This window comes from Trichomonas vaginalis, chromosome I (genome assembly GCF_026262505.1).
Source record: "Trichomonas vaginalis G3 chromosome I, whole genome shotgun sequence".
In the NCBI taxonomy this organism is placed as follows: Eukaryota; Parabasalia; order Trichomonadida; family Trichomonadidae; genus Trichomonas; species Trichomonas vaginalis.
Genome location: NC_067203.1, coordinates 14,432,377 through 14,456,754, shown reverse-complemented (window position 1 = coordinate 14,456,754; position 24,378 = coordinate 14,432,377). Strand labels below are relative to the sequence as shown.

The following is a 24,378-nucleotide window of genomic DNA, read 5'->3' as shown; positions in this document are numbered from 1 at the left end:
CAATGCGTCAGCAAAATGTCGGTTGGGGTGCCCTTCTTGGCCTCCTGAGTACTCACCAAGATACCCCCAGCTCCCGCAAAACACCTCCCTTAGGTGCGCATTACCTGACGGCATTATTTTGCAATTATTTCAAATTTTTTAGATGTCTTTTGTTAAAGTTTGTTAACTAAAGACTTGAAAACAGCTTACCGCTTCAAGCTGCTCTCTTCCCGGTTCCTCTGCCGCAATCTTCTGTTTGATTGTGCGCAAAGCTCTCCTCCTTGTGAACTTTGCCTGACAGATACACCTGGGAGACAGCATTCGGACATCTTACCGCTTCAAGCTGCTCTCTTCCCGGTTCCTCTGCCGCAATCTTATGTCTGATTGTGCGCAAAGCTCTCCTCCTTGTGAACCATGGCTGATAGAAAGAACTGAAAGACAGGATAGGAGGAACATGCCGGTTCAAGTTAACTTGCAATATGCTTCTGATTAGTGATTTTAGATGAAAGATTAGCGAAATCGCATTTAATTTGGATAGAAGGATTCAATTTTATGAAGCAGGCTCGTAGAAAATATGCAGGAATAGCACAATCTTTTGCAATCACAACGCGATTGCAAAACTTCGACCGACAAGAGTGTATTGTGCACTCTTGTCGGTCTGCATGTCTCATTCCGGGAGACATTGTCACTGCATGTCTCCCAGAATGAGACAATCTTCCGCATTCATAACTTGAATGCGGAAGTTTGACCGACAAGAGTGCACAATACACTCTTGTCGATCTAAATGTATCTTACAATCAAAGACACTTTCATACAATCTTTTCGAAGTTAAAAAAAAATTTAATTATTTCTTTCTTTTTGTTTATTAAATCGCCTTACTCACGTACTAATCTCTTTTAGAGACTCTATCGAGCTATCCCCACATATAAACGCTGTGACAATAATACATATTTACTCTCTTCATATTCTGATCTCATGACACATTATCGCAAAAACTATAATATACAACACATCTCATAAAGTCTCATTTTAGCCCTATCTAAGCGTTCAAAACCTATTTTCCACACGTAATCTGATTCTTCTGGCTCCGCTGATTCGATTTCTGCTGTCAGATCGTGAAAATATGCATCACATAAAGAGATAAATGCAAATTGCACAACTTAATATTTTCCTTAAAATTTCTCTTCAGGTTCATACCTAAATAAGCTCTTTTTTTTGAAAATTCAATTTTTTCCAAAAATGTATGAATTCAAAAGTTCAGATTATATCTATTTTCACGATCTGACAGCAGAAATCGAATCAGCGGAGCCAGAAGAATCAGATTACGTGTGGAAAATAGGTTTTGAACGCTTAGATAGGGCTAAAATGAGACTTTATGAGATGTGTTGTATAATTATAGTTTTTGCGATAATGTGTCATGAGATCAGAATATGAAGAGAGTAAATATGTATTATTGTCACAGGTTTATATGTGGGGATAGCTCGATAGAGTCTCTAAAAGAGATTAGTACGTGAGTAAGGCGATTTAATAAACAAAAGAAAGAAATAATTAAATTTTTTTTTTTAACTTCGAAAAGATTGTATGAAAGTGTCTTTGATTGTAAGATACATTTAGATCGACAAGAGTGTATTGTGCACTCTTGTCGGTCAAACTTCCGCATTCAAGTTATGAATGCGGAAGATTGTCTCATTCTGGGAGACATGCAGTGACAATGTCTCCCGGAATGAGACATGCAGACCGACAAGAGTGCACAATACACTCTTGTCGGTCAAACTTCCTTATACAAAATTTGATTCCCTTATTATCTTCTTAACAAAACTTAAGATTTCAATAATACATCATGAAAACATTCATTTACTACATTCACACTGTTATTCCTTTCTATAAATTAACTCATTTAATAGAATCTTGTTTTTTATATTTATTTTCTCATAATACTTCTAATTCCTTTATTTCCTCTTCCACATAAAATTTAATTTTGTAATGCTATCATATACACTTAATGTTTTCAAATTTTCAGATTTAAATTTAATCTTTATTTTCATCATCATTTATAATCTTGTTCCTATATAAAGTTATAATAAATTATCGTCAGATTCTAATATTTATGATTCTTACTACTCAATTCAATATAATTATGTTAGTCACTCATATTCAGGAGAATAATTTAAAAATCTATAGCTCATATTTTGATAGTTATATATTTAGATGATATATATTGCAATTCCGGTTTCAACACGATCAAATGCCAAACCAAGACAAAATATATATGAATTTTCAAAATATCGATTTACATTAGAATCTATATCTAATTTTATCAATACACAAGTAGGGAATGTTCAATACATCTTTGAGCAACGTGAATAGCACAATTTTATAGGATTATTTGTTGATTATATAAAATATAAGCCAAATCGAATCTGCTGTATAGTACTTTAGTTTATCATTGAATGTTAAATGTGTTCATATAAATATTTGAGTCAGATATCGCATTTTCTAATTTCAAAATTTATCTCATGAAGTTAGAATTTATTTGATCATACAACATCATGTTAGTCAAACCAGAGTTCAATGGCGATTCTAAAATGGAACAAATGCTTGTTTTATCAAAATGTTAAAATATTAATCTAAAAAACTTAATATCTAACCAAACCATTCTAGAATTATTATATACAGGTATGGGCAATCTAAATGCACACGGAATTCGGAAAATTAAAAAGAATATTTATGAGATTATTAAATCTTATGTAATTCAATGAAAAGTAGATAATATGAATATCCATAGGCTATATATCAACATATGAGTTTTTGGTTTGACCAATACTATACTAATGTGATCAAATTAATCTGATTTCTTAGATTTTCATTTGAAGCATTTGCAGTAGTAGGGGTACATTTATATATTAACATATTAAAAAATTGCGCTCCGATTCGCAGTTTCTTCATGATTTTGAGATTGCATTAGATTTCGCGATGCAGAAAAAAATCACTTTAGATTCCCGTCAAACTCTAAGTATAAGCATGTCTCTATATGTAGAAACTGTCTGCGCTATTTATTTCCCGGCTCAAAAAACCACGGTGTCTGTGTGAGGAAAATACCCATTTTAGGACCCTGGGTAGGGGGGTCATGAAAATTTTCCAAGAGTTGGAAATATAGGGTATCTTTAACACGAATTTGTGAAATAATATCAATCAAATAAAATGCCATTTGGATAGTTATTTTGTCTGCTGTTATTAATTCGATAATTTGTGAAGATATTTGTAAAATATTATTGGGATTGACCCTCCAAATGATTTTTGATGCTTGATCTGGGTACTCGAATACTTTAATTGGCTTAAGGTCACTGTAAGTGCACCAATTTTCATTTTTTGGCTGCTCTGAACTTGACATGCTTTGTAAAATTTAGCTGTAGCACTTTTGGTGTTAAAAAATGCCATCTCACTCTTAGCTTTCTTTCTATTGTTTTTGGATAGATATCTGATGTAGATATTAGCTCTAAATAAGGATGTCTCTTGGGGGACAATTGGGGACCCGACCAAATAATTTTCGAACTCTGGGGACTTGTAAAGTGTCAAATATGATTTGTAAACTGTCATAAATGTTAGCCAAAGAATACATTTCCGGAACCTGCCATTTTAATACTGAATGCGAGTGTCTCCAGCAGGAATGCCACTGCAACGAATGTTGCAAGTGTGGAAACGATTGCCGCTGCAAAAAGGATAACATTTGCTCATTCAGTATTAAATTTCAGAATAAAAATATTTATATTTGAAAACAATTTATGATTTTCATTTATAATAAGATCATGAAATCAACTTAGTCTACTCATGCTTATTCATGATGCTCTTGTCAAAAATTTACGCTCAAACAGAAAAAGAGAATGGAACAGCATCATTCCCATTATTAGATCCAATAAATATCTTCCCTTGGAAATTGCTCAAAATAAATTTTGAAAATTTAACAATAGTTTATATAAATAAGTTATTTTGTTAGCAAACATACATTTATTTTAAATAACGCTGTAAATATGTGATTGATCAATCTTCTTTCTTTGCAATTTTGATTGCAACTTCTAACGGATTGCATTTTCTGATGCATGTCTCAAGATGAGATGTAAAAAGTCTTGCATCAACTGTGTCGTTGCAAACAGGGCATTTAGCTGATCTTCTTTGGTTGTCGTTATTATCAAACGTAATTTGATCGAAGTTTGCAGTTGTTGTTGGGAGAACAGGATTATTTACTATCATATCGCTCAATTTCAAGGCACCTGGAAAACCGTGCTCTACTCTGCAGTAGTCAATAATTGTATTGAAGATAATTTCGTCAATAAAACTTCCTGCAATTTCATGAATGCGTTCTTTGGCTAACTCTAACTTGTGTTGTTTCCAGCTGACAAAAAAGATTTGCTTTGGATGTGGCTCTTCGCTCATTTTTAATGATATTAAAAAGTGACGATTTTACAAATTTAATTTGATTATTTTATGACTTTTAGGCTATTCAACAAATATTTTTCATATGATTCTACGAGAGATATTGGCCAAATACTGCTAGAAAGGTTTTCCATTTCACCAAATTCATACTATACCATTAATAATCATGGAATTATAGAAATTAGATTTAGATGCAATGGTGGTAAAGGAAATTTTGGTCGTGCAATTAAGAGAGAAGGTGAAAGAAGATCTAGAAGACTTCCTAGATTTAAAGATTCATGCCGAACATTAGGCGGAAAAAGAATCGGAACACTTAAAGCAAAGAAAAGAATAGAAGAACTTAAACAAAAGATAGAAGAAAGAGAAAATATCAAGAATGCAAACAAAGAATTAAGACTTAAAACAAATAAAGAAAAAGAAATCCAATTACTTACAGAGAGAGAGAATGATACAAAAGAAATGGTCGTCAAATCTATGGAGTTTGCTTTTGAAAATAAACTTCCTGAAAGACAGTCAGTAAAAGAAGAAAATGTTTTCACAAATATTAATATTGACGACATTCTAGATGAATCAGATAGTGATGATGAAAATGAAGATTGAAAATGCTTTGTATTCTATTAATATTTTTTTTTTCATTATTTCATTCGATTCGAATAAATTCATATTATTGTTGTAGTAATATAACATTTTTCATTACACACGGTTTCACAAAATAAGAATTCCGTATGCTAATAAAAATATAAATCTTTAAAAAGAGTTTTTATATTTCTTTTGGGGTCACATGTTTGCAATCTACCAGGTATTGCAGTTGGTGTCCATGATATCATTACTGAGATAAAAAAAATGTGATAAAGTGAATTGAATGCAATAAGTAAAAAAAAACAAATAGTATTTTATTCAATATTAAGAACATTTTAGAGTTGGAGACTTATAAGTAAGATAAAATCAAACAAGAATTGGAGTTTAAGGATTTTCCCAAAAAGGTAAGTATTTTGAAACGGAATTTAATTCTCTTGCGATTTTTTAAATGAATCTTTAAGTTGAAAATACTTTATGCACAAATTATAATATAAATCTACGGGAATCAAAGCATAATCGTCATCATTTTGTTCGTTTTGCTGATTAATATTCGTGTTGTTATTTGGTGAATTGAGTGTAGGTTTTGTACTCCCTTGCCCTTGAATTCTTTTGCTCATATTGAAGTTCCCCACAATATTTAATTTATTCCCCCTTATATTATTTCATGACGATTATTTTGTAAATCTGAAATAACGTGCAAGAAATGAGTGAGCAAGCGGCTGGTGAACAGAATCGAAGATCTGGAGCAACTACAAAGCAAGAAAATGTAAGACCAGTTCCAAGAAGAAGTGCTAAGGAAATGGATAGCGCTTGCTACAGACTTTCACAATCAAATCCAACCAAAGCCCCGCCTCTAGAGAAAAACGAATCATATGTTGCAAGATATTTCAAAGAGCATCCTGATGCAGAAGTTGATAAGACAACACCTGAAGAAAAATTAGAAGGTGTCTCAAATCAGCTTTCTGGCGATGGAGAAATGGAATACAAGGAAAAACTCGAGTTACTTGTTAAACAAAAAGCATTAAATTTCATAGTTCATGGAGAATCTTCAATAGAATTATTAAAATCACTTTATCAGCTTGGATATCATTATCATCACAACGATCGTCCAGCATCTGCAATTCGTCATCTTACTAAAGCTAAGCAGATGGAACAGAGCGAATCAATACAGGAATCCATGAAAGAAGAACAAGATCTTGCTTATAATATCGATATTGAATGTGCAGAGTCATATTACGACAATGCATTATTACTGTTAAATCAAAGAGATGCCAAACCACGCGATATTTCCTCCAAGTTACACTCAGCTGTTTCAATTGCCTCAAAAATACCTCAGCAAGATGATTTCGATAAAGACTTCCGCGTTACAATTCTAAAAGCTCGTGCAAGTTCTACAAACCGTAAATATCAAAACGCTTCACAATTTTATGAAAACGCAATAACGATTTTGAAGAATCAGAGCGAAAATAAATCCACCGAACAAATTGCAGATGTTCTTGTTGAGCATGCACAGAATGAAGAGAAAAGTGTACCGCCAAAACAAAATACAGAGTCTTCAAATGATATTTTATCAAATGAGCCACAAATTAATACAAAAGCAGTTTGTTTATATTACGAAGCATTCAATATGTATCAGGAACTTGGATTAACAGGAAAAGCTGATAATCTTCGTCCAAAGATTCCAGAAAATATTGAAGAAATTGTTCAAGGCGAAAAAGACAAAGCCGAAGCTGAGAAACTTAGGAAGGAAGCAGAAGAAGCAGAAAGACAACAAAAAGAAGCTGAAGAAGCCGCTAAAAAGCAAAAAGCTGAGGAGGAAGAAGAAAAACTGGAGGAGGCCGATGCTCCCCCTGCAAAAACTCCTTCCCCGGCCAAGACTCCAGAAAAAGTACCAACAGCAAAAGGCTCATCGAAAGTACAATCACCACAAACAAAATCACCATCAAGGACACCAAAGAAACAATCTCCAAGAGAAGAAAAGAAGCCAAGTCTTTCAATTGGAGAAGCTGTCAAAGATAAAGTTGATGATATCGTTGATGATGATAATGCTGATGTAAAGAATGACGATGACTTCGAATCAAAGGCTGATGATGATTTCGAATCTAAAGAAGATGATAATAATTTCGAAATTAATGACAACGCTGAAGAAAAAGCAGATAATGATACTAAGAATGATAATGATGAGAACTTTGAAGTTCAAAATGATGAAGGAAACTTCGAAATGAATGATGATGCAGATGTCAAGCAAGAAGACGAAGGAAATCAACCGCCACCAGAAAACGTATACACTCCAATCACAACAGAAGAAAATCCGAAGTTTAAAGTTGATAAGCAAGATGATGACGCAGATAACTTTGAACTCGAAGACGAAATAGCGCCACCTCTACCTGATATGGGTGGTGATGTTAATGAAGGTGGTGATTTTGTTATGGATGACGATAAGAAGGACAATGCTGATCCTGATAACGAACTTAACTTCGAGGATGACTTTAACTAAAAATGATGTTTTATTTTTTCCTGTAATTAACATTTATTGCTATATTTTCTGGAATTAATTAGATATTATTGAATTCTCATTTAAATATCATGTTAATTCGCTGCCTTGTTTATGATTCTATCTCTTTATGTTGCTATGATTGGAAATTAGCACATTTCGGCGCCAAACTAAAAGAATTTTCATAAAATCTAGATTTGAAACTTAAAAAAGTTTAAAAATTGATATCACACCGAAAAAAATATAAAATAAAAATATTATATCCGCTTACCAATCTGCGCTTTCTTCGCTTAACTCCTCAATGCATTCATCATCTGAAATTAAATTGTTGCTTCTGATCTGTGTGAGTTTATCTTCCAATAAATCCAAGATATCATCATCTGATTTACGTTTTGGAGTTGGTGGCTCTTTTTCGACTTTGCGAAGCCCAGTTTTGACATTCGAGATGTCTTCAATAGTTACGTAATAATTTGTGCCATCAATCTTCTTTACTGGCATCAAAGTTTGTGATTCCTTTTTAGTTCTTGATGTAACAAGAACGTATTCTTTCCTTGGAGATGTAGGTGGTGGCGGTGGTGGAGGAGGTAATTCTGATGGTGACAATGGGCAATTATTCCTCAAAACTTGCTCTTTGTATCTCAATTCTTCAAGATGCTTTTGAAGATCTTCTTTTAGCTTTGTAGTGACTTGTTTCTGCTTTTCAAAGATCTTCTCAATTGAGGCTGATCTTCTCTTATTGCTTATTGTATGGGATTTCCTTGTTCTTACTGGTTTTGGAGATTTCGAAAATTGATTTTCAACATTCATTATGTTGTTAGCAATATCAAGGTTCTCACCACCTTTGACGAATTTGATTGATGCCGTTCTGAGTGGCTTAGCATTCCTAGAACGAGAGAACATTATAAAAATGAAGTAGACTAACGTCAAGTAATTTATAAATTTGAATTACTGGACGTTTATTTTCTTTCAAATTCCGATCATAAAATATAAAATTAAAATATAGTTATAAAAATATTCAATGACACATAATTAGATAAATTACTCGGAAATATTCTTTAATTTTTCTGAATTTATAATCCTCTTATCTCTTCATTTAAATATTATATAATGATAGATATATCTAAATCTTTAGTGAGTAAATTAAATTAGATTTTGTCATTTTGACGTTAAAAATAGAGAATTTGATAATTATTCAATACCCGGTAGTTTACGTATGAAAATACAGCTAAAGATATTAAGGTTCATCTTAATTTCTCTATTTTTATCTTCCAATTGCGAATTTCAAAAATTAATATCAATTAGATGCCTTTATTATGCTAAATCAATCTTGATATAAAAATTATTAATACTTACAGTAATTTTCATTGGTACATGTTGAATTTAATGAAAAAATAATATTGAATGAGCAATTCCGAAATAATCATTGAGTCTTTAATCTAATTTTTATAAAGACCTATATCTTCAAGTAATCATACGCAAAAATTAAATTTTCAAATCAAAATAATTATTTCACATCCTTAGGACATTTGAATATAATTATTTATATTGACATCTTTTAGCTATCTATTCAATCTATCAAAGATTGCCTAAAAATGAGGTTATGTGAACAAAACACAATATGGCAAGAAGTTTCACGTAATCACATGTAATTCAACCCTAACATATAATATGATTACAAATTTAAATCCAGAAATACAAATAGATATGCTCATTTCTTAATGACAATGGTTACTTTTCAAGGTTGGAATGAAATAATCTCAGTTCAGAAGATTTCTGTGGCAAAAATTGTATGCTTATCTCATTTTGGTTATTTGGAGCTTCTTCGAGATAATAAACTTTTACAGGAGTCTAATTATGAAATCTATGTTATGTGTAATTAGTTTTATTAGTGAATTTTTGAATGACTAGAATTTAACATCTTATGTAAAAGAAAAATGAAACATTTAAATTGGAATTTGATGCGTTTTTGAGAGAAAAATTATATCGTATAAACGATTGATGATTTAGTTTATTTAAAGTTATTAGGTTATTTATACTAATGCTATTTTTATCACTAATTTTGTGTTTTCATAAGAAAAAAGGTTTACTAAAAATTTTTTTCGAAATAAAAAGGTCTCGATCTAATATAATTAAGGATGTCAATTTGGAAGAAAAGTGAGAAAATTCCTAAAATGCTAAAAATGAATTTTCCAAACGTACTTTTTTATCTCATTTTTTTGATTTTGAAAAAAATTTGGAGAGAAGAACTCTTCGTTTTTGAATTTTGTCACGATGGTTTTAAAGTATATTAGACACATGTATTGATATTACTATTTTTGTATATTTTGAGAGAAAATCCCTAAAAAGTGAGAAAATCTGAGACGGTTTGAGAAAATATATAAACTATTGAAAATTTGAATTAAACTTCTAATTTGGAAAAAAGAAATTTGGAAAGAAGAAAATTCAAAAATCGAGATTTAGACTCAGTATCAAATGGAGAACAAAATGTTTCTTCATATGAAGGAAAAAATTTTCTTGAGAAGAAATAGAGTTTTTTAAAATTTTATTGTATGTAATGAAATAAACAAATATTAAAATTATTTTTTGATAACAAGAAAATTCCCAACAGAAAATATTTGAGACAAAGAAAAAAAGAAAATTAAAAAATATTACTCTCCTTTACATTTCATGAGATTTTCAATTTATTTTCATAAAATTGACAATTTTATACGTTTAGATGAAAATAAGTGATTTTGCTTGAAATAAAAATTATTGTTTGTTTACAGCTATCAAATAGATTTTTGCTATTTTGATTAAAATTTGTTAATCAAATTAATAATTTTTTTTCTAAATATCTTAAATATCTGGATCACTCACTGATACGATGAATTAAACGATAAAAATAATACAAACTCAACTAAGTTTCCTGTCTTTCAACCAAAAAATATTATGCAATTTAAATTAAATTGTTTATTCAAAGATAAAACAAAGATAAAGTAATTATAATTATCATATACTTTATGAATAACTCTCTAATTGGCTCAGATTTTCGTACAAATATTTTTATTAAAATCGATAAGAATATGTTTACCTACTATCACCACATATCTATAAACAAGAGTAGAGTGATTTTTATCATCGAAACTTTTTAAAAGCTGTAAGCTGGAAGTAAAAATCTTGTTTTTTTCTGAGTTAGTTGTAGAACTATTGATGCCCGAGTTATAATTGTGATGTAGAAGGATGTCAATGTACTGACTGAAGGATATGAAGTGAATTGAATTTTATTGAATTTCAATTTGATCAAATTTTGTTGAAATGATATGAATGTGTCAATTCCCTATTCTTTCGAGAACGAAGCTAGCTCAGCTTTCGCTGAGCGAATTGACACTTTTGATGCCCTAAACGTACATACTCTCAAATTTATCGAAAAAAATAAAACTACCTAAACTCGTATATTCTTATTTTAAATATGATATTATCCTTAGATTCCACACTAGAATATATTTAAATCAACTTTTAATAAAGTTCGAATCCTGCGCGTCTCACTTTTTAAATTTTCCAAACGGAAAATTATATTCTCCTAAAACGAAAACAATTTTCCGAATTGACATCCTTAATATAATTATACATGTCACGGCGGGCGCAAAAAGTGACAAAATAGAATACCTATGGTGGCAAGACAAAGGAAACATTTTTGTAAGGCAAACATTATATCAAATACCTTTACTTTGTAATAAGAAATATAATTATCACGAAATTACAAATAAATATTGTTTAATATAATTAATAGCAAAATTCTTTTTTATTATTTCCCTAAGACCTTACTTATTAAATACGTATAACAAGCTTGTACTGCATGTATTAGTTAATAGAACAAAAGAAAATGAGCTCAAATGAAAAAAAATTTTCATGCTATTTTGGAAATATGCATATTCGAAGTATGAGAGTTGTAAACACTGAGAATTTTAAGCTTTGGTTTGATTAGTCTTTAATTTTTCTTGAAGTATAAATTATTTGATATGAAAATTTAATGGCCAGCATAATCAATCATGCGTTTCGTTTCTTGATTGAGAAACGATGATTGTGTGCTAATGAATTATTGTGTCTGACAGATTATGATTATGGATACCTGAAATTAAGCTTTTATGGGAAACATCACGAGCGCCATTTGCGCCCTAATGCTGTTTCTATCGGTATGATTAAGGAGCTTTCTTATGCACTTTCATCACTTGAACTTGAATGCTACAAGATATATGCCCCCCTCCCAATGGGAGGTGGGAGCAAAAAAGAAATGTTTACATTGATTTTTGAATACTTTACAACGCCCCTCCAGTGGGCGCGGCGCAAGTGATCGGGTCAAAAAAAATCATAAAAATATTCAAAATTGCGATTTTAATAGATGTTTAAGAAGTAAATTTATTAATAACGATATTTCATAGTACAAAATATGTTCAATCTCTTCGTAAATCATTCAAAAAAATCAAAAGAATTTCCAAAATTCAATTTTTTTAGTAAAATTTATATCTTTTTCTATCGTCTCCTCCCCACCATTGGGAGTATAGATCCGTATTTTTCCCAAGTGAGCGGGGTATCTCCAATCCCAGCCCTATCGTCCTCCCAGTGTCAGTTTTCAATAGAAAATCCAAATTTTTTTTGAAAATAAAAATTTCGAGAAATTTTTCTGATTTTTTTCTTTGATTTCAATAATTCAAAATAAATTTGGGAGTAAAAAGACACTATTTAATGAAATTCATATGAGTGAATGTGGATAAATACTCTCAAAACATACAATTTATCTATTTTTTCTTTATATTATCAACTAATTAGTGATAATTTCTTTTGAATCAGATTTTTTTTCATTAAAAACATAATATATACACAACAATGATGCACACATACGTATCTACACATCAAATATAAAGCTTGTTTTGGTCTGGGCATCCCAACCCAAAATTCTTAAAAATTGAATAAAATTGAATACTTGGGGCTGGGATACCCATCCCAAAACCGAATTGAATTTTTTGAATTAAAGAATATATTTATGTATTTATAATATACATGTGATGTCTATAAAAAATACTAAATTCTAAAAAAAAATTCAATTTATTCAAAACGTATACTAAGTGATCACTTCATTAGTAGGATCAGCAATCCTACTAAATGGTGAGAACGCCACTAACTAAAAAGGGAGTCCTTGGAGCTCTTGATCTCTTGTCAGTAGAGTTCATAATGAGGCATGGCATCTACTGATTAGAGATCAGAGCAATCCTACCTTACCTTCAGGAGCTACAAAGCTCCTAATCGTTACGAGAGGGAGCCTTGGAGCTCCTGAAGCTCATCAGCAGAGGCTATTTACCATTTGGGCCTCTTCTGATGAAAGATGCGAAACACGTCTACGAACCAGGAGCTTCAAAGCTTCTAATCCTTACTAAAGGAGCTTTGGAGCTCCTGAGTCTCCATCAACAGAGTCCCAGATGGTAAATGTCCTTTTCTGATGAAAGATGCGAAACACATCTCCGAACCAGGAGCTCCAAAGCTCCTAATCCTTACGAAAGGGAGCTTTGGAGCTCCTGAAACTCCTTTTACTATAAAATAGGACAGTTTTCTTCTGAGGTTCTCATCAAATCTAAGACTTCAGAAGAAAGCTGTCCTATCAATGTATACTTACACTCTCATGGACTACAAGTGTACAATTTTAAGGCAGAGATTATCCGAGGCCTCTCATCAAATGAGGGACCTCGGATAATCTCTACCTTAAGTAGTCAAATAACTTTTCTCACTATTTAGGAACAAAAGAACAAGAGTTGGAGTACTTTAAGGCAAGATTCTTCCGAAATCTCTCATCGAATGAGAGACTTCGGAAGGACCTTGCCAAATCCTTGAACGCCAATATCCTTGGAACTGAGCTAGAACCAGGGAGAAGTAGCATACTATAGAGCACGATGATAATCTCGGAAATGCTTATATCGCCCCAAGCACAATATTTAAGAAGTCTAACTCATATATACAAGAAGTCAGGCTGAATAGATATTGTGCATATGGTTTGCAGAACTCTCATGATATTTAAAATTCATGTTATCCCAAAAAAGGTGACACTTTGGGTGTATCGTCCATCCCAGGGATGCAAAAATCAGATCACCTTGGATCTATAATTGGGAGCCACCGGAGGCGCGGGCGGCGCCGCTGGCGCCAAAAAAGTAGCGCCCATCGTGCCATGTATAAATATAATATTAGAAAATATAATATTAATACAGTTTATGGAGAAAATAGCCTTTTTGTTGGCGACCAAAATTTCAATGGCAGAAAAGTGCAACACTTGAAATATTTTATTTATTATATAAATATAAGATACTTTGAAAATTATGACTGTCAAAAACTATAGAAAATATGAACATTCATCGGCTCAAAATTGAATGCCTGTGAAATCCGTATAGTGGGTTTGGGAACTAGTATCAATAACTGAATTAGAAAAACTACTTTTGGAGGGAAAATTGATTTGGCGAAGACGATCCAATTTAGAAAAAATTGTATTAATTCTGAACTGATACGACGATAAGGAAAAATTTAATCTTGTTTTGATCAAAAAAATCTAAATTCGATTTAGAAAATTCGAAATTTTTTCTCAATTTAAAATTTGAATAAATTAATTTTTATGAGTGGTTCGAATGCATGAAATAAATCCACATAATCCAATTTACATATATATCTGGTTAAAATCAAGGCTAATAAAATTTTAAACCAATTCAATAAGTTCTTGATAATTTGACATCTTTGATTGAAATATGAATAACTCTGATTTACATATATATTATTCATCCCGCTAAAATTTTCGCATTCAAAATTTCAATTCATGAGTCAATTTGAGGCCACCCTATTTTTGACAAGACCTAAAATATTTTAAAATGATCAATGAATGCACTTCATACGAGGAACTATTGAACAAGGATGATTTTCTACACAAGGTTAAGATAGGTAAAGAGCAAATATACAATATTAAAATGAATGACATCAACTTTCTAAGTTTTTTATGTGATAATGCCTTTTCTAGTGAGGCATCGACTCTATCTCGCAGATGTATCAACGCAATCAACATATATCAAGGAGTAATCGCCAAATTTTTATTGAAAGATTCTTCATTATTTGAAGCATACTTCTCATCTTTCTCACAATCAACCACATATAGAATGTGGGCATTAACAACTGTTCTTTCTCACTTTCTCTCTTCTTTCCCTGATGATGTCAATCAATTACTCAACAACTCGGATGTTATATTGCCAACACTGTTGCACCATCTACATGAATCATTTGTGCAAGATTTCTTTTACCAGCTCAACGATTTGGATCCAAAGTTGACAACTAAGCTATTCTCAGCTATTTTAAGGATTTTGTGTTCCAAAGAAGTCTCAGATGAACATTTGGCATCTATAATCAAGAAGTCTTTCATTGACGAAAGAAAATCATAATTAATTCCAATTTGCCTTAACTTTTTACATCCAAAGTACGTATCTACAGATGTATCAAGTTCCTTTGAGATCATTGTTCTTTCACATCCTACAAAAGTCCTAAAACTTGCTAAAAATATTGCAAGAAATGATGCAATTTCCAAATATTGCATCAATTTATGCTGCGAAGACTCTCCATTCACACAAACTAAGGTAGAAGCCCTTAATTATCTTGCCGCTTTCCCTTCAATCAATTGTACAAAGATTGTCAGGAATATTAAGAACCATTTCTTTAGCGAGAAGATAAACTCAATGCTCCACTGTGCCGTAGTCAAATTCATCAAAGCTTCCCTCGATATCAATGACCTCAAAAAGGCAATCATCCAAATCTTCGAGAACAATGTACAGAAGACATGTATCGCTCGCAACAAAGAGAACACTCTTCTCATTGGACACTGTTACACAATCAGCCAGGAGTTAAACAGGTTTATTAAGTCATCATCATGGCATATGTTCGCTGAATCACATTTATACAAGTGGGAAGAGAAGATATCACCTGTACAAAGCAAAAAGATGATGCCTGTTTATCCTAATGAAGAAGAAAATTTCAACCGAAATATTAATTCGAAAATTGACTCCCCTAAGTCTAAATTCGACCTGTATTCAGATGATAATGTGAATGACTATGACAATTCTGATGATGATTTGATGTTCGCAGACAATACGAATTATTCGTCTGATTCCGATTACTAATCTTATTTATTCGTTCATTTTATTTGATTTATTTATATACATTTGACCTTTGGCTAATGTATTTTTGATTATTATTTATCTTTTATTTATTTTTGTTTGTTATTAAATATTTTTATACGGAAATCATTGGTTTTTATTGCACCCAGATATTTTAATTGTCATTTTACTATGAGTTAACTCCAATTCTTTATAATTCTTTAAGATTCAAATGCATATTTAAATAAATCTGAATAAATCAGCTATTTTGAATGAACTTTTATCGTTACTGAGTTAGATTTGGATATTTGTACCATCTCAGCTGTTGTAAGGATGAATCTTATAAATTCATTTGATTATTGGAGCATTTCTTTCAAAAATCATTTAATTCTCAAAACTCCAAATTCGAAACTGCATATGGTCTTTAATATCTGTTGAGATAAACTTAGTTTTTGTAAAGCTCACAATTGAGACTAACTTTTCATAGAGTAGTGTAGAATATGAATTAAATCATGCTTTATTATAAATAAGTGTCCAGTAACCGATCAACAAACATTATTAATGGACCAATACGATACTATTTGCTTGATGCGACCAAAGGGAATCCTAAAGTTTCTTTTGAAGATTATTATTCATTTTATTATCCTTGTAATTCCACAATTTCATGCAGTCCATATGTTATTGAACTGCAAAGTGGCTCATACAGCTTTATTATTGAGAGTGCAACATATCCATCAAATTAATCGAATATTTATGTTAAAAATTATACAAAAGGAGTTTTGGAAATAAATGAACCAACTTCAATTCTTCTTAATATTGGTGTTCCATTTATTAAAGCGACTCGAAATAACCTCGAATTTGATAACAATTCATTTGAAACTAAAATACAATATTATGGTATTAGCAAACCAAAAAGAAGAGCAAATTCAATCAAATTAAATATTAATTTCAATATTTCCAATATCTCAAGAAAATTATTTTATGGAAGAAATAAAGAGTTTGGCAGTTTCCGTCTTAATTGTCTAGATGGTTATGATGGTTGTCATCCATACTTAGATAGACCATGCGATGGGTTAGATTATTGGTACAACGGCAATTGTTATGATAGTTGTCCATTTGGAACACATCCATCTAATCCTAGAGTAAATGATCCGGACGAAGGAATACCTCCACATGAAAGATTACATCCAGATGAAAGAATGCCTTGGCACGATGGAATGTTATTTCGGAATCTCAAAGGATATTCAAGAATACAATGTATAGAAGAATCATGCAGAATTTCTAACTGCGATACTTGTTCATTAAATACATGTGATAAATGCAAATCTGGATATTTCTTATATACTGGACAATGTTATTCAACATGTCCATCTGCCACATATAGATCTGGATCAAATTGTTACCAATGTCGAATTTCTAATTGTAATTCATGTTCTGAAAGTAGATGTGATAGCTGCAGATCTGGATATTTCTTATACAATAACCAATGCATCACAAATTGCCCAAGGGGAACTTACGCATCAGGATCAAAATGTCTCTCATGCAGCACTGGTTGCAATTCATGTTCATCGTCAAGCTATTGCTTTCAATGCAACAGCGGTTATTCAATGTATGATAGAAAGTGTTATATCAATTGTCCTTCAGGAACTTTCAAATCAGGTTCATCATGCCAACATTGTGGTTCAAATTGTCAAACATGTTCTTCTTCTACTACATGCTCAAGATGCAATTCTAACTATAAATTATTCAATGGAAGATGCTACGGTTCCTGCCCTTCTGGTACTTATCAATCTGGAACCAATTGCTATTCCTGTCATAGTAATTGTAACTTATGCAAGGATTCAAATATCTGCACACAATGCAAGATGAATTATAAATTCTATTAAGGCCGATGTTTTTCAATTTGTCCAGATGGAACTTATGAAGATAATAATAAATGCAGTGAATGTGAAGATAAAAACTGTCAAAGATGTACAAAAAACGGGTGTTCATTATGCAGATCTTTATTTTATAAATTTAATAAAAGTTGTTTTCAAAATTGTCCAACAAGAACTTATTCGGAGGTTCTCACAAGAGAATGCAAAAATTGTTCTATGAATTGCGAAACATGCGAAAATGCTTTACCAAATGCCTGTACTAGTTGTACACATAAATATAGATTATCACATGGTTTTTGTGTTGGAAAGCCAACAAATAGGCCTGGAAAACAAATAAATCGTATTTCAAAATTATTGCATGCATTTACTGCAAGAAATATTAAAAATAAATAAAAAAATTATGAAACATAGACATAAAATCAAATTATTTTAAATAAACTATCATTGCAATAAATGATGTTATTGATAAGCTGCTGATATTAATGCGATAGGAATCATTTGTTATATTTGCGTCCATTTTTTGACAATTCAAAAAAGTATCAATTTGTGATTAATTGTGATTTGTTATTTTATCACAATTGTAAAAAATTATTTAAATGATAAATGCAAAATAATATTAAAAAGTCGTATTGTGTGTTCTATCAATTTTTTTTTGTTGATAAAAAACCACCAAAATTCATTTTTCAAGATGTGTGACATCCTTGCTCAACTAGTTGAATCTTTGGATTCATTCGAATCTCCACCTATTAAGATATATATCAATAACCATGTATACGATACAAATATATATGTTGGATCTGCAATGTCGGATAAAATTAAAAATCAATATTATTTGAATCGATCTATCAAAGAATTTAGATTCAAAGCAGAAATAAAAGGCTCGGATGCATATAAAGTTCTCGAAAGTATTTTGAAGCTGCAAGTTCCAGAGAATGTCGAAGATAGTGTTTTCTATGACTTTCATGCACTTGGAAATGTAATGGAAAGTAAATATTTGATTTCATTGTATATGAAGAGATTCAATGATGATGACTACAACTTCGAAAACATAATTAGAAAGATCAAATATTGTAAAGAATCTGGATATAATAATAAGATATTCTGCTTCATAATCAATAATATTGATTCAATCCCTCATGATAAACTTATTGATTCAATTGTTGAAGCAGGTATTGATTTTGCTATACAATTATTAGTTCATTTCAAACAGCAAAATATCAATTCAAATGATTTAATATTTTCATTATTCAACAAAGATCAATCATTCTTTGACATTTTATCATATCTTAATGATGAATATATTGATGTTAAAGATGTTATTGAATCAATCAAAATATTATCAACAGTTAATAATCAATTAGCTAAGAATAACATTCAATCATATATCATATCAAAGTTCAAAACATTTCAAGAAAACATTAAAGAAAGTCACAATAAAATCAACGAATTAGAAACCAAAATTAGAGATTTGAGCCAAAACAAATCAACAATTAATGACGAACTCGCACAATTGAGGCGAGAAAACTCACAGCTTAAGAATAATAACTCAAGCCAAAATGATGAATTGACAAGATTAAAAAGGGAAAACACCACATTAAAGGATGAAAATGATAAATTAAAGAAGCAAAACATATCACAAACTGACGAAATCAAAAATCGTAAATCAGAAAAATCAGCATTAAATAGCAAAATATACGGATTAGAAAAGTCAAATGACTCAAATGAATGGAAGTACAAAAGTCAAAATTCTGAAATTGAAAAACTTAAAAAAGAGAATAGAGAATTAAAAGATTTAACTTATGTCATTACAAAACAGGCATTTTCAATAAATAACAGAGATTTCATAAGCATAATTGGAGAACATTTGCCTAAAATAAAAGAAATCAATGGAATGTGGTTAAATGAATCAAAATTTGATTATGTATATAGTCTAATTAAAGAAGCCTCGGACCAAAGAGATTTGGCAACCATTCTATATTATTTTAAAGTAATTGCGCCAACTATTCATACAAAAATTGTCGGCTGCGTTTATCTCAAGTCTGCATGGAGAGGAGATATCCAATTAACAAAAGATTTTATTGAATGCGGCGCTGATAAATTTTCCGTATGTAGTGAGGGACGAACATTTATTCATATGTTTTCAGAAAAAGGAAATATTGATGCAATTAAATATTTCCTGAGGTATGATTATGATATCAATCAGAAAACTAACGATGGAAATACACCACTTCATTTAGCAGTAATAAATAATGAGTACGATACTTGTAAATATCTACTCAATCTGTCAAAAATCAATAAATCAATTCAAAATAAAGATGGAGAAACTCCATTAAGCATTGCTGAGCGCAAATGTTATTATGATATTATCAATCTTTTATCATAATAACGTGTTTACTTTTATTTGATAAGAGAGAAATAAAAAAGGTAATCTAAATTGAAAGAAAATAAATATTTTTATTCTAATATAATAAGTTACTTATATTTCTGAGATAAATGACGAAGCAAACATCTGGGGCATTGCAAGTCAATAGAGTTCTGTTTGTAGTTGCTTTCTATGCATTGATACGACTTCTTCAACTTAGCAGTTTCGAAGAACTCTTTCAGAGAGAACAAAGAAGAATCTAACTCTGTCTGATTCATTACATGTGAACAAGAGAATGCAATTAAATCTGATTCTCTTGCCATTGATGATGAAATGATTGATGAACTTGACGGAGGTTTCAAAATACTCTGAACTAAGTCCATTGAACATCCCTTCTGTTTAATGACTGGTGGTAATAATTTAACAAGTTGATTTTGTTTGAGAACTTTCAAATCTTGTGGATGCTGGAGAAAAGCAGTTCTACAAACATCACTTGACAAAAGGATGTCAGGGAATGATGAACAATTTGTTGCAATTGCACGAATAGCAGCAATTGCATTCAATGTGTCCATTTTTAGCACAAATGGAGCAATTTCTTCGTATTTGCCTTCAATTTCATCAAATTTACCATACAAAAATAGGAGCATTGTACGGCATGCGTGATTAACAATCTTCAATGAGATGTCTGATGGATATTTGGAGACAATAAGTTGGCATTCTGAGAAATTAAAGTCATTAAACTCTGGTTGTGGCTGATTGATGAACATTGGTGATGCTGATGAACCAATTATCACGATATTATCATGTATATCATTGGTAATATCTAAAATTGTGCCAATTCTCTCGGAATAAGTTATTATTTTAACTGATTCTCCAAAAATTGCGGCTTTCCCATGACCAGCAACAACAGAATAGTTTTCGCATGACTTAATAACCTCTGGAACAAAGTCAAGTTGAATTTCTTCAGAATTATAAATGCAATTTTGGCCAGAAACGTAAACAATTCCGTTAGATGAAGCCGCAATTGCATTTATGAACTTGTTTGAATAAACTTCTTTCTTTGATTTGTCAGAGAAAGAAAATACAACGCCATGTTCGTCCAAACCATACATTGTTCCTTTGTAGAAGCAAATATCAACAAAGTCTCCATCGTATGTTTCGAAGAACCTTCCGTTTCCGAGTTTCAAGATACTTCCATTTACTGATAAAAATACAATGCTCTTTGAATCGCTTTGCATCATGAAAGTTTGAGGGCAGTCAAGTGGGTCAAACTTAATATTAGACAATGGAGAGGAATAGACGTTGAACTTCTCATCGGTAGTGAAAATTCTGTCTCCGAATATCTCGAAACTGAGATAATTGCGGTCGTCTAGTGGGTCTGTCATCGATCCGTTTGAATACAAGTGTCCACTGTGAAGATAATAATTTGAATTCTTTGTAAATTTCAAAGTAGAGCAAACTGGTATTGAGGAAAGTTCAGCGCATCCATCAGGCTTGCGGGCTGAGTGCATCAAAGCCTTGAATTCTGGAGAAAAGATTCGTGGCATTTCTTGTAAATCAAGTTGAGAAGCATATTCTAGGTATTTAGTGGTTTCTATCTGATTCTCCATTGTAAATCTGGCAAGTAAAGCTAATGGATATCCTTCTATTTCCTTGCCATCAACAAGATCTTTATAAAGCTGGGTTTGATTGAACGAAATCAAGGTTGGAAGGATACTACTTGGTCTAACAATGCGTTTCAATAGCAAGTTCATGCGAGAAAAGCATTGTTGCTTGTAATAAATTTTGAGAAGTAAGTTTTCGAAGATTTTATCGGTTTTGTCTTTTGGTAACATACTTGGACTTCTCAAAAGTAGGTGCAAAGCGTACTTTTCTTTACCTTCTGACAATAATCTCTGTAATGCTGAGCGAATTTCGCATTTTCCTTCTCTTAGAACCTCTAAAGCTGAATCACAATCACCGGATTTGATGCATTTCGTTGCAGCTTGTTCGCATTCAGATTTCATATCCAAATTAAAACCGTCGCAAAGGGCGAAAGCATCACGGTATTGATGTCTGAGCAGGAATTCGTTGAATAAGATCTTCGGTTCTGCTCTCAATGAGAAAATTGTTGCTGATGAAGGAGATAACAACAAAACTATGTCATTTTGAGCATCAACAACTGTCATTGATATTACATCACGCATTAGTTCATGTTTCCTTACATCAATTGACTTAATGAACTGAACAGAAGCGATTCCATCTGTAACTTCGTATAAAAAGTTCTTTGTAACAGCAAATGAAGTTGTTTTTGATGAATTTGTATCGAAAGAGGTTATAGGAATTGTTTGGATATCGTTATCGTAAAAAATAAGTTTTTGATTTAAAACTGTTAATAACCACTTTGAATCTTTCAATTCGCACATCTGTGTGAGGATCGGAATTGAGTAATCGTATAATATTCCTTCGAGAGTTGTAGTATGTGTGATTTCTTCGTTCTGTTGTTGAATTGTGATGATATGAGTATTTGTTTTAGTAAAAAGCGCAATTTTGCCGATGCCGTTCTCAAGGGCTGCAAAAGATCCAGTAACAACATCCGAATACTGTAGAGATTTGACGACAGTAAAAGAATGAGTTGAAATTATCTGAACTCCGTTGGATTCAATGATAATCAAATACTTCCTCTTGATTGGATGCCACCAGAAAGCATTTATTACATTGAATTTGAATGGTTGTGACTCTCTATAACCATTTGTGGATTTTTCTGGATTTAATGTGTATCCTAATGTAGAATGAGAGAACATAGGAGTATTAACTAAGCCGTTAATTGTGTTTGGTGATACGAAATTTAGAAAAGGAACAGTAGATAAAATGCATATTTTCGAGTCAGCCAAAAAGCATGCTAAAGATGACATGTCCGGTGATAATTTAGTGAGTAAAACCTTTGCATTATTAATATTTGCTTTGCAAATCATGTTATTCGGGAGATCTTTTGATTGGGCGATTAAGAAAACACTATTCGCTTTAGTAAGGATCGAAGAAAGGATCAGATTTCCAACGTTAACTGAATGTGTGTGAATAAGAAGGTCGGTTGATCCTGATGCTGAGACAAGTTGCTCTTTCTTGATCAGGTTCGCCAACATTTTTGATTGATTTTATCTATATTTGAGTGAAAATATGATGTGCATTTCTAAGATAATCCAATTTCATGATTATTTTTCTTCAATCTATCACTTTTAACATTGAAGAGAATTCAATTCATACAAAGCGTTACTAAAATCCTATAAATTTCATTTCTATAAGCTAATTCAAAAGATCATATGTTTAAATCCATAAACTATTTCAAATATAAAAAAATTATAGCTTTATAAGACAGATAAACAATGCTTTCTGATCTTAATGTGCGTTTCATTCACTATAACTTAATGTAGTAAGAGTCATAGGAGAGTGATGAATGATATAACAATGACATTTTTAGAATTTTATGTGATTTAGCATACAGATATTTATAATTTTTAGTCCAAAAAGATTACAATGAAAAATAAAAGCTGCAATAAAGCATGAATTCATTAAGGAATGCTTGAATTATAATTCGTACCAATGATGACGACTAAATGCAACTGAAATATGATGTAACATATTGTAGTTCTTATTTAATTCTTGACTTCGATCGGTTTTGGTTTATTTTGCTTGGATTTGATTTTTTTAGGTTTTTGTCTAGACATCTTGAAGCCAAAAACTCTTGGTACAAGTTCTTTTAATGGTTTGCTTGGAGTTACTGTTCTATATCTTTGCTTAAGAATATGAACATAATTTGGCCCGAAAAATGCGCCATCTATATTTTGGTACAGTGGAATATACATATCATAGACATCGCAGCAGCTTGGACAAAAGAGTTTGAGTGTATTTTCGCCATAAATTTCTGATGTTCCATAAGGAAGACATGAATGGCCATTACATAGGTATCTTGGACATTTTGGAAATTCACCATCGCTAAACTTTTCTTTCATATCGCCTATTCCATCTAAAGTTACAAGATATCTTGCATGAATCAAGCCATAAAGATGGATTGCTTGCTTGAGGAGATCTGGATCTTCTTCAATTCTAGGCTTGTAACTTCCACGGATGACTACCTGTGCTTCTGGAAATCTATCGAAATATTTTTTGAGTCCAAAGTAGTTGAAATTATCCATCAGATAATCGTGAGCAACAATTACAAAGAATTTATACTTTTTGAGTGATGTCAACCACTCAGCAAAAGATTTTCCCATATGTGAATTGATCAGATGTCACCTTTTAGTCTGACGCCTTTCAAATAAAAAGTCGGAAATAAAATATTTGCTTGTCCTTGCAGAAATTCCTATTTTATATAGAAAATTATTAATATTCATCTTTGAATGAAATTTATTAACCTTGTGAGAATTTTAATGACAATAGAATTAAATGTAAGCTTGTATGCTATGCTCTATGTTCCATCTCAGGATTTTAATCATAATGCTTTCACAAATTGCTGATTATTCTCTTTAT

At 31.4% G+C, this 24,378-nt stretch overlaps 9 protein-coding genes across 9 annotated transcripts, besides 1 other annotated feature; 5 read left to right on the top strand and 4 right to left on the bottom strand.

Annotated features, from left to right (window-relative positions):
* Window positions 1–3,967: 3,967 nt before the first annotated feature.
* TVAGG3_0986040 (classic zinc finger domain-containing protein) lies at window positions 3,968–4,443 on the bottom strand (the record flags this gene model as incomplete). Its single annotated transcript, XM_001582590.1, has 1 exon — window positions 4,018–4,410. One exon carries the CDS (start codon window positions 4,408–4,410, stop codon window positions 4,018–4,020), a length of 393 nt encoding a protein of 130 aa, XP_001582640.1.
* A 15-nt stretch (window positions 4,444–4,458) lies between these two features.
* On the top strand, window positions 4,459–5,017 carry TVAGG3_0986030 (Silencing defective 2 N-terminal ubiquitin domain family; the record flags this gene model as incomplete). The annotated part of the gene is made up of 1 exon (XM_001582591.1): window positions 4,462–5,010. One exon carries the CDS (start codon window positions 4,462–4,464, stop codon window positions 5,008–5,010), a length of 549 nt encoding a protein of 182 aa, XP_001582641.1.
* Window positions 5,018–5,686: 669 nt separating this feature from the next.
* Window positions 5,687–7,503, top strand: TVAGG3_0986020 (uncharacterized protein; the record flags this gene model as incomplete). Its single annotated transcript, XM_001582592.1, has 1 exon — window positions 5,693–7,486. One exon carries the CDS (start codon window positions 5,693–5,695, stop codon window positions 7,484–7,486), a length of 1,794 nt encoding a protein of 597 aa, XP_001582642.1.
* A 213-nt stretch (window positions 7,504–7,716) lies between these two features.
* Window positions 7,717–8,384, bottom strand: TVAGG3_0986010 (uncharacterized protein; the record flags this gene model as incomplete). Its single annotated transcript, XM_001582593.1, has 1 exon — window positions 7,751–8,383. One exon carries the CDS (start codon window positions 8,381–8,383, stop codon window positions 7,751–7,753), a length of 633 nt encoding a protein of 210 aa, XP_001582643.1.
* A 3,635-nt stretch (window positions 8,385–12,019) lies between these two features.
* Window positions 12,020–13,613: a mobile genetic element.
* Window positions 13,614–14,321: 708 nt separating this feature from the next.
* TVAGG3_0985980 (uncharacterized protein) lies at window positions 14,322–16,016 on the top strand (the record flags this gene model as incomplete). Its single annotated transcript, XM_001582595.1, has 1 exon — window positions 15,217–15,657. One exon carries the CDS (start codon window positions 15,217–15,219, stop codon window positions 15,655–15,657), a length of 441 nt encoding a protein of 146 aa, XP_001582645.1.
* A 70-nt stretch (window positions 16,017–16,086) lies between these two features.
* On the top strand, window positions 16,087–18,151 carry TVAGG3_0985970 (serine-type endopeptidase protein; the record flags this gene model as incomplete). Its single annotated transcript, XM_001582596.1, has 1 exon — window positions 16,833–17,519. One exon carries the CDS (start codon window positions 16,833–16,835, stop codon window positions 17,517–17,519), a length of 687 nt encoding a protein of 228 aa, XP_001582646.1.
* Window positions 18,152–18,519: 368 nt separating this feature from the next.
* On the top strand, window positions 18,520–19,893 carry TVAGG3_0985960 (protein ubiquitination; the record flags this gene model as incomplete). The annotated part of the gene is made up of 1 exon (XM_001582597.1): window positions 18,520–19,893. One exon carries the CDS (start codon window positions 18,520–18,522, stop codon window positions 19,891–19,893), a length of 1,374 nt encoding a protein of 457 aa, XP_001582647.1.
* An 89-nt stretch (window positions 19,894–19,982) lies between these two features.
* TVAGG3_0985950 (uncharacterized protein) lies at window positions 19,983–22,994 on the bottom strand (the record flags this gene model as incomplete). The annotated part of the gene is made up of 1 exon (XM_001582598.1): window positions 19,983–22,994. One exon carries the CDS (start codon window positions 22,992–22,994, stop codon window positions 19,983–19,985), a length of 3,012 nt encoding a protein of 1,003 aa, XP_001582648.1.
* A 323-nt stretch (window positions 22,995–23,317) lies between these two features.
* TVAGG3_0985940 (protein kinase regulator protein) lies at window positions 23,318–24,143 on the bottom strand (the record flags this gene model as incomplete). The annotated part of the gene is made up of 1 exon (XM_001582599.1): window positions 23,505–24,122. One exon carries the CDS (start codon window positions 24,120–24,122, stop codon window positions 23,505–23,507), a length of 618 nt encoding a protein of 205 aa, XP_001582649.1.
* Window positions 24,144–24,378: the final 235 nt, after the last annotated feature.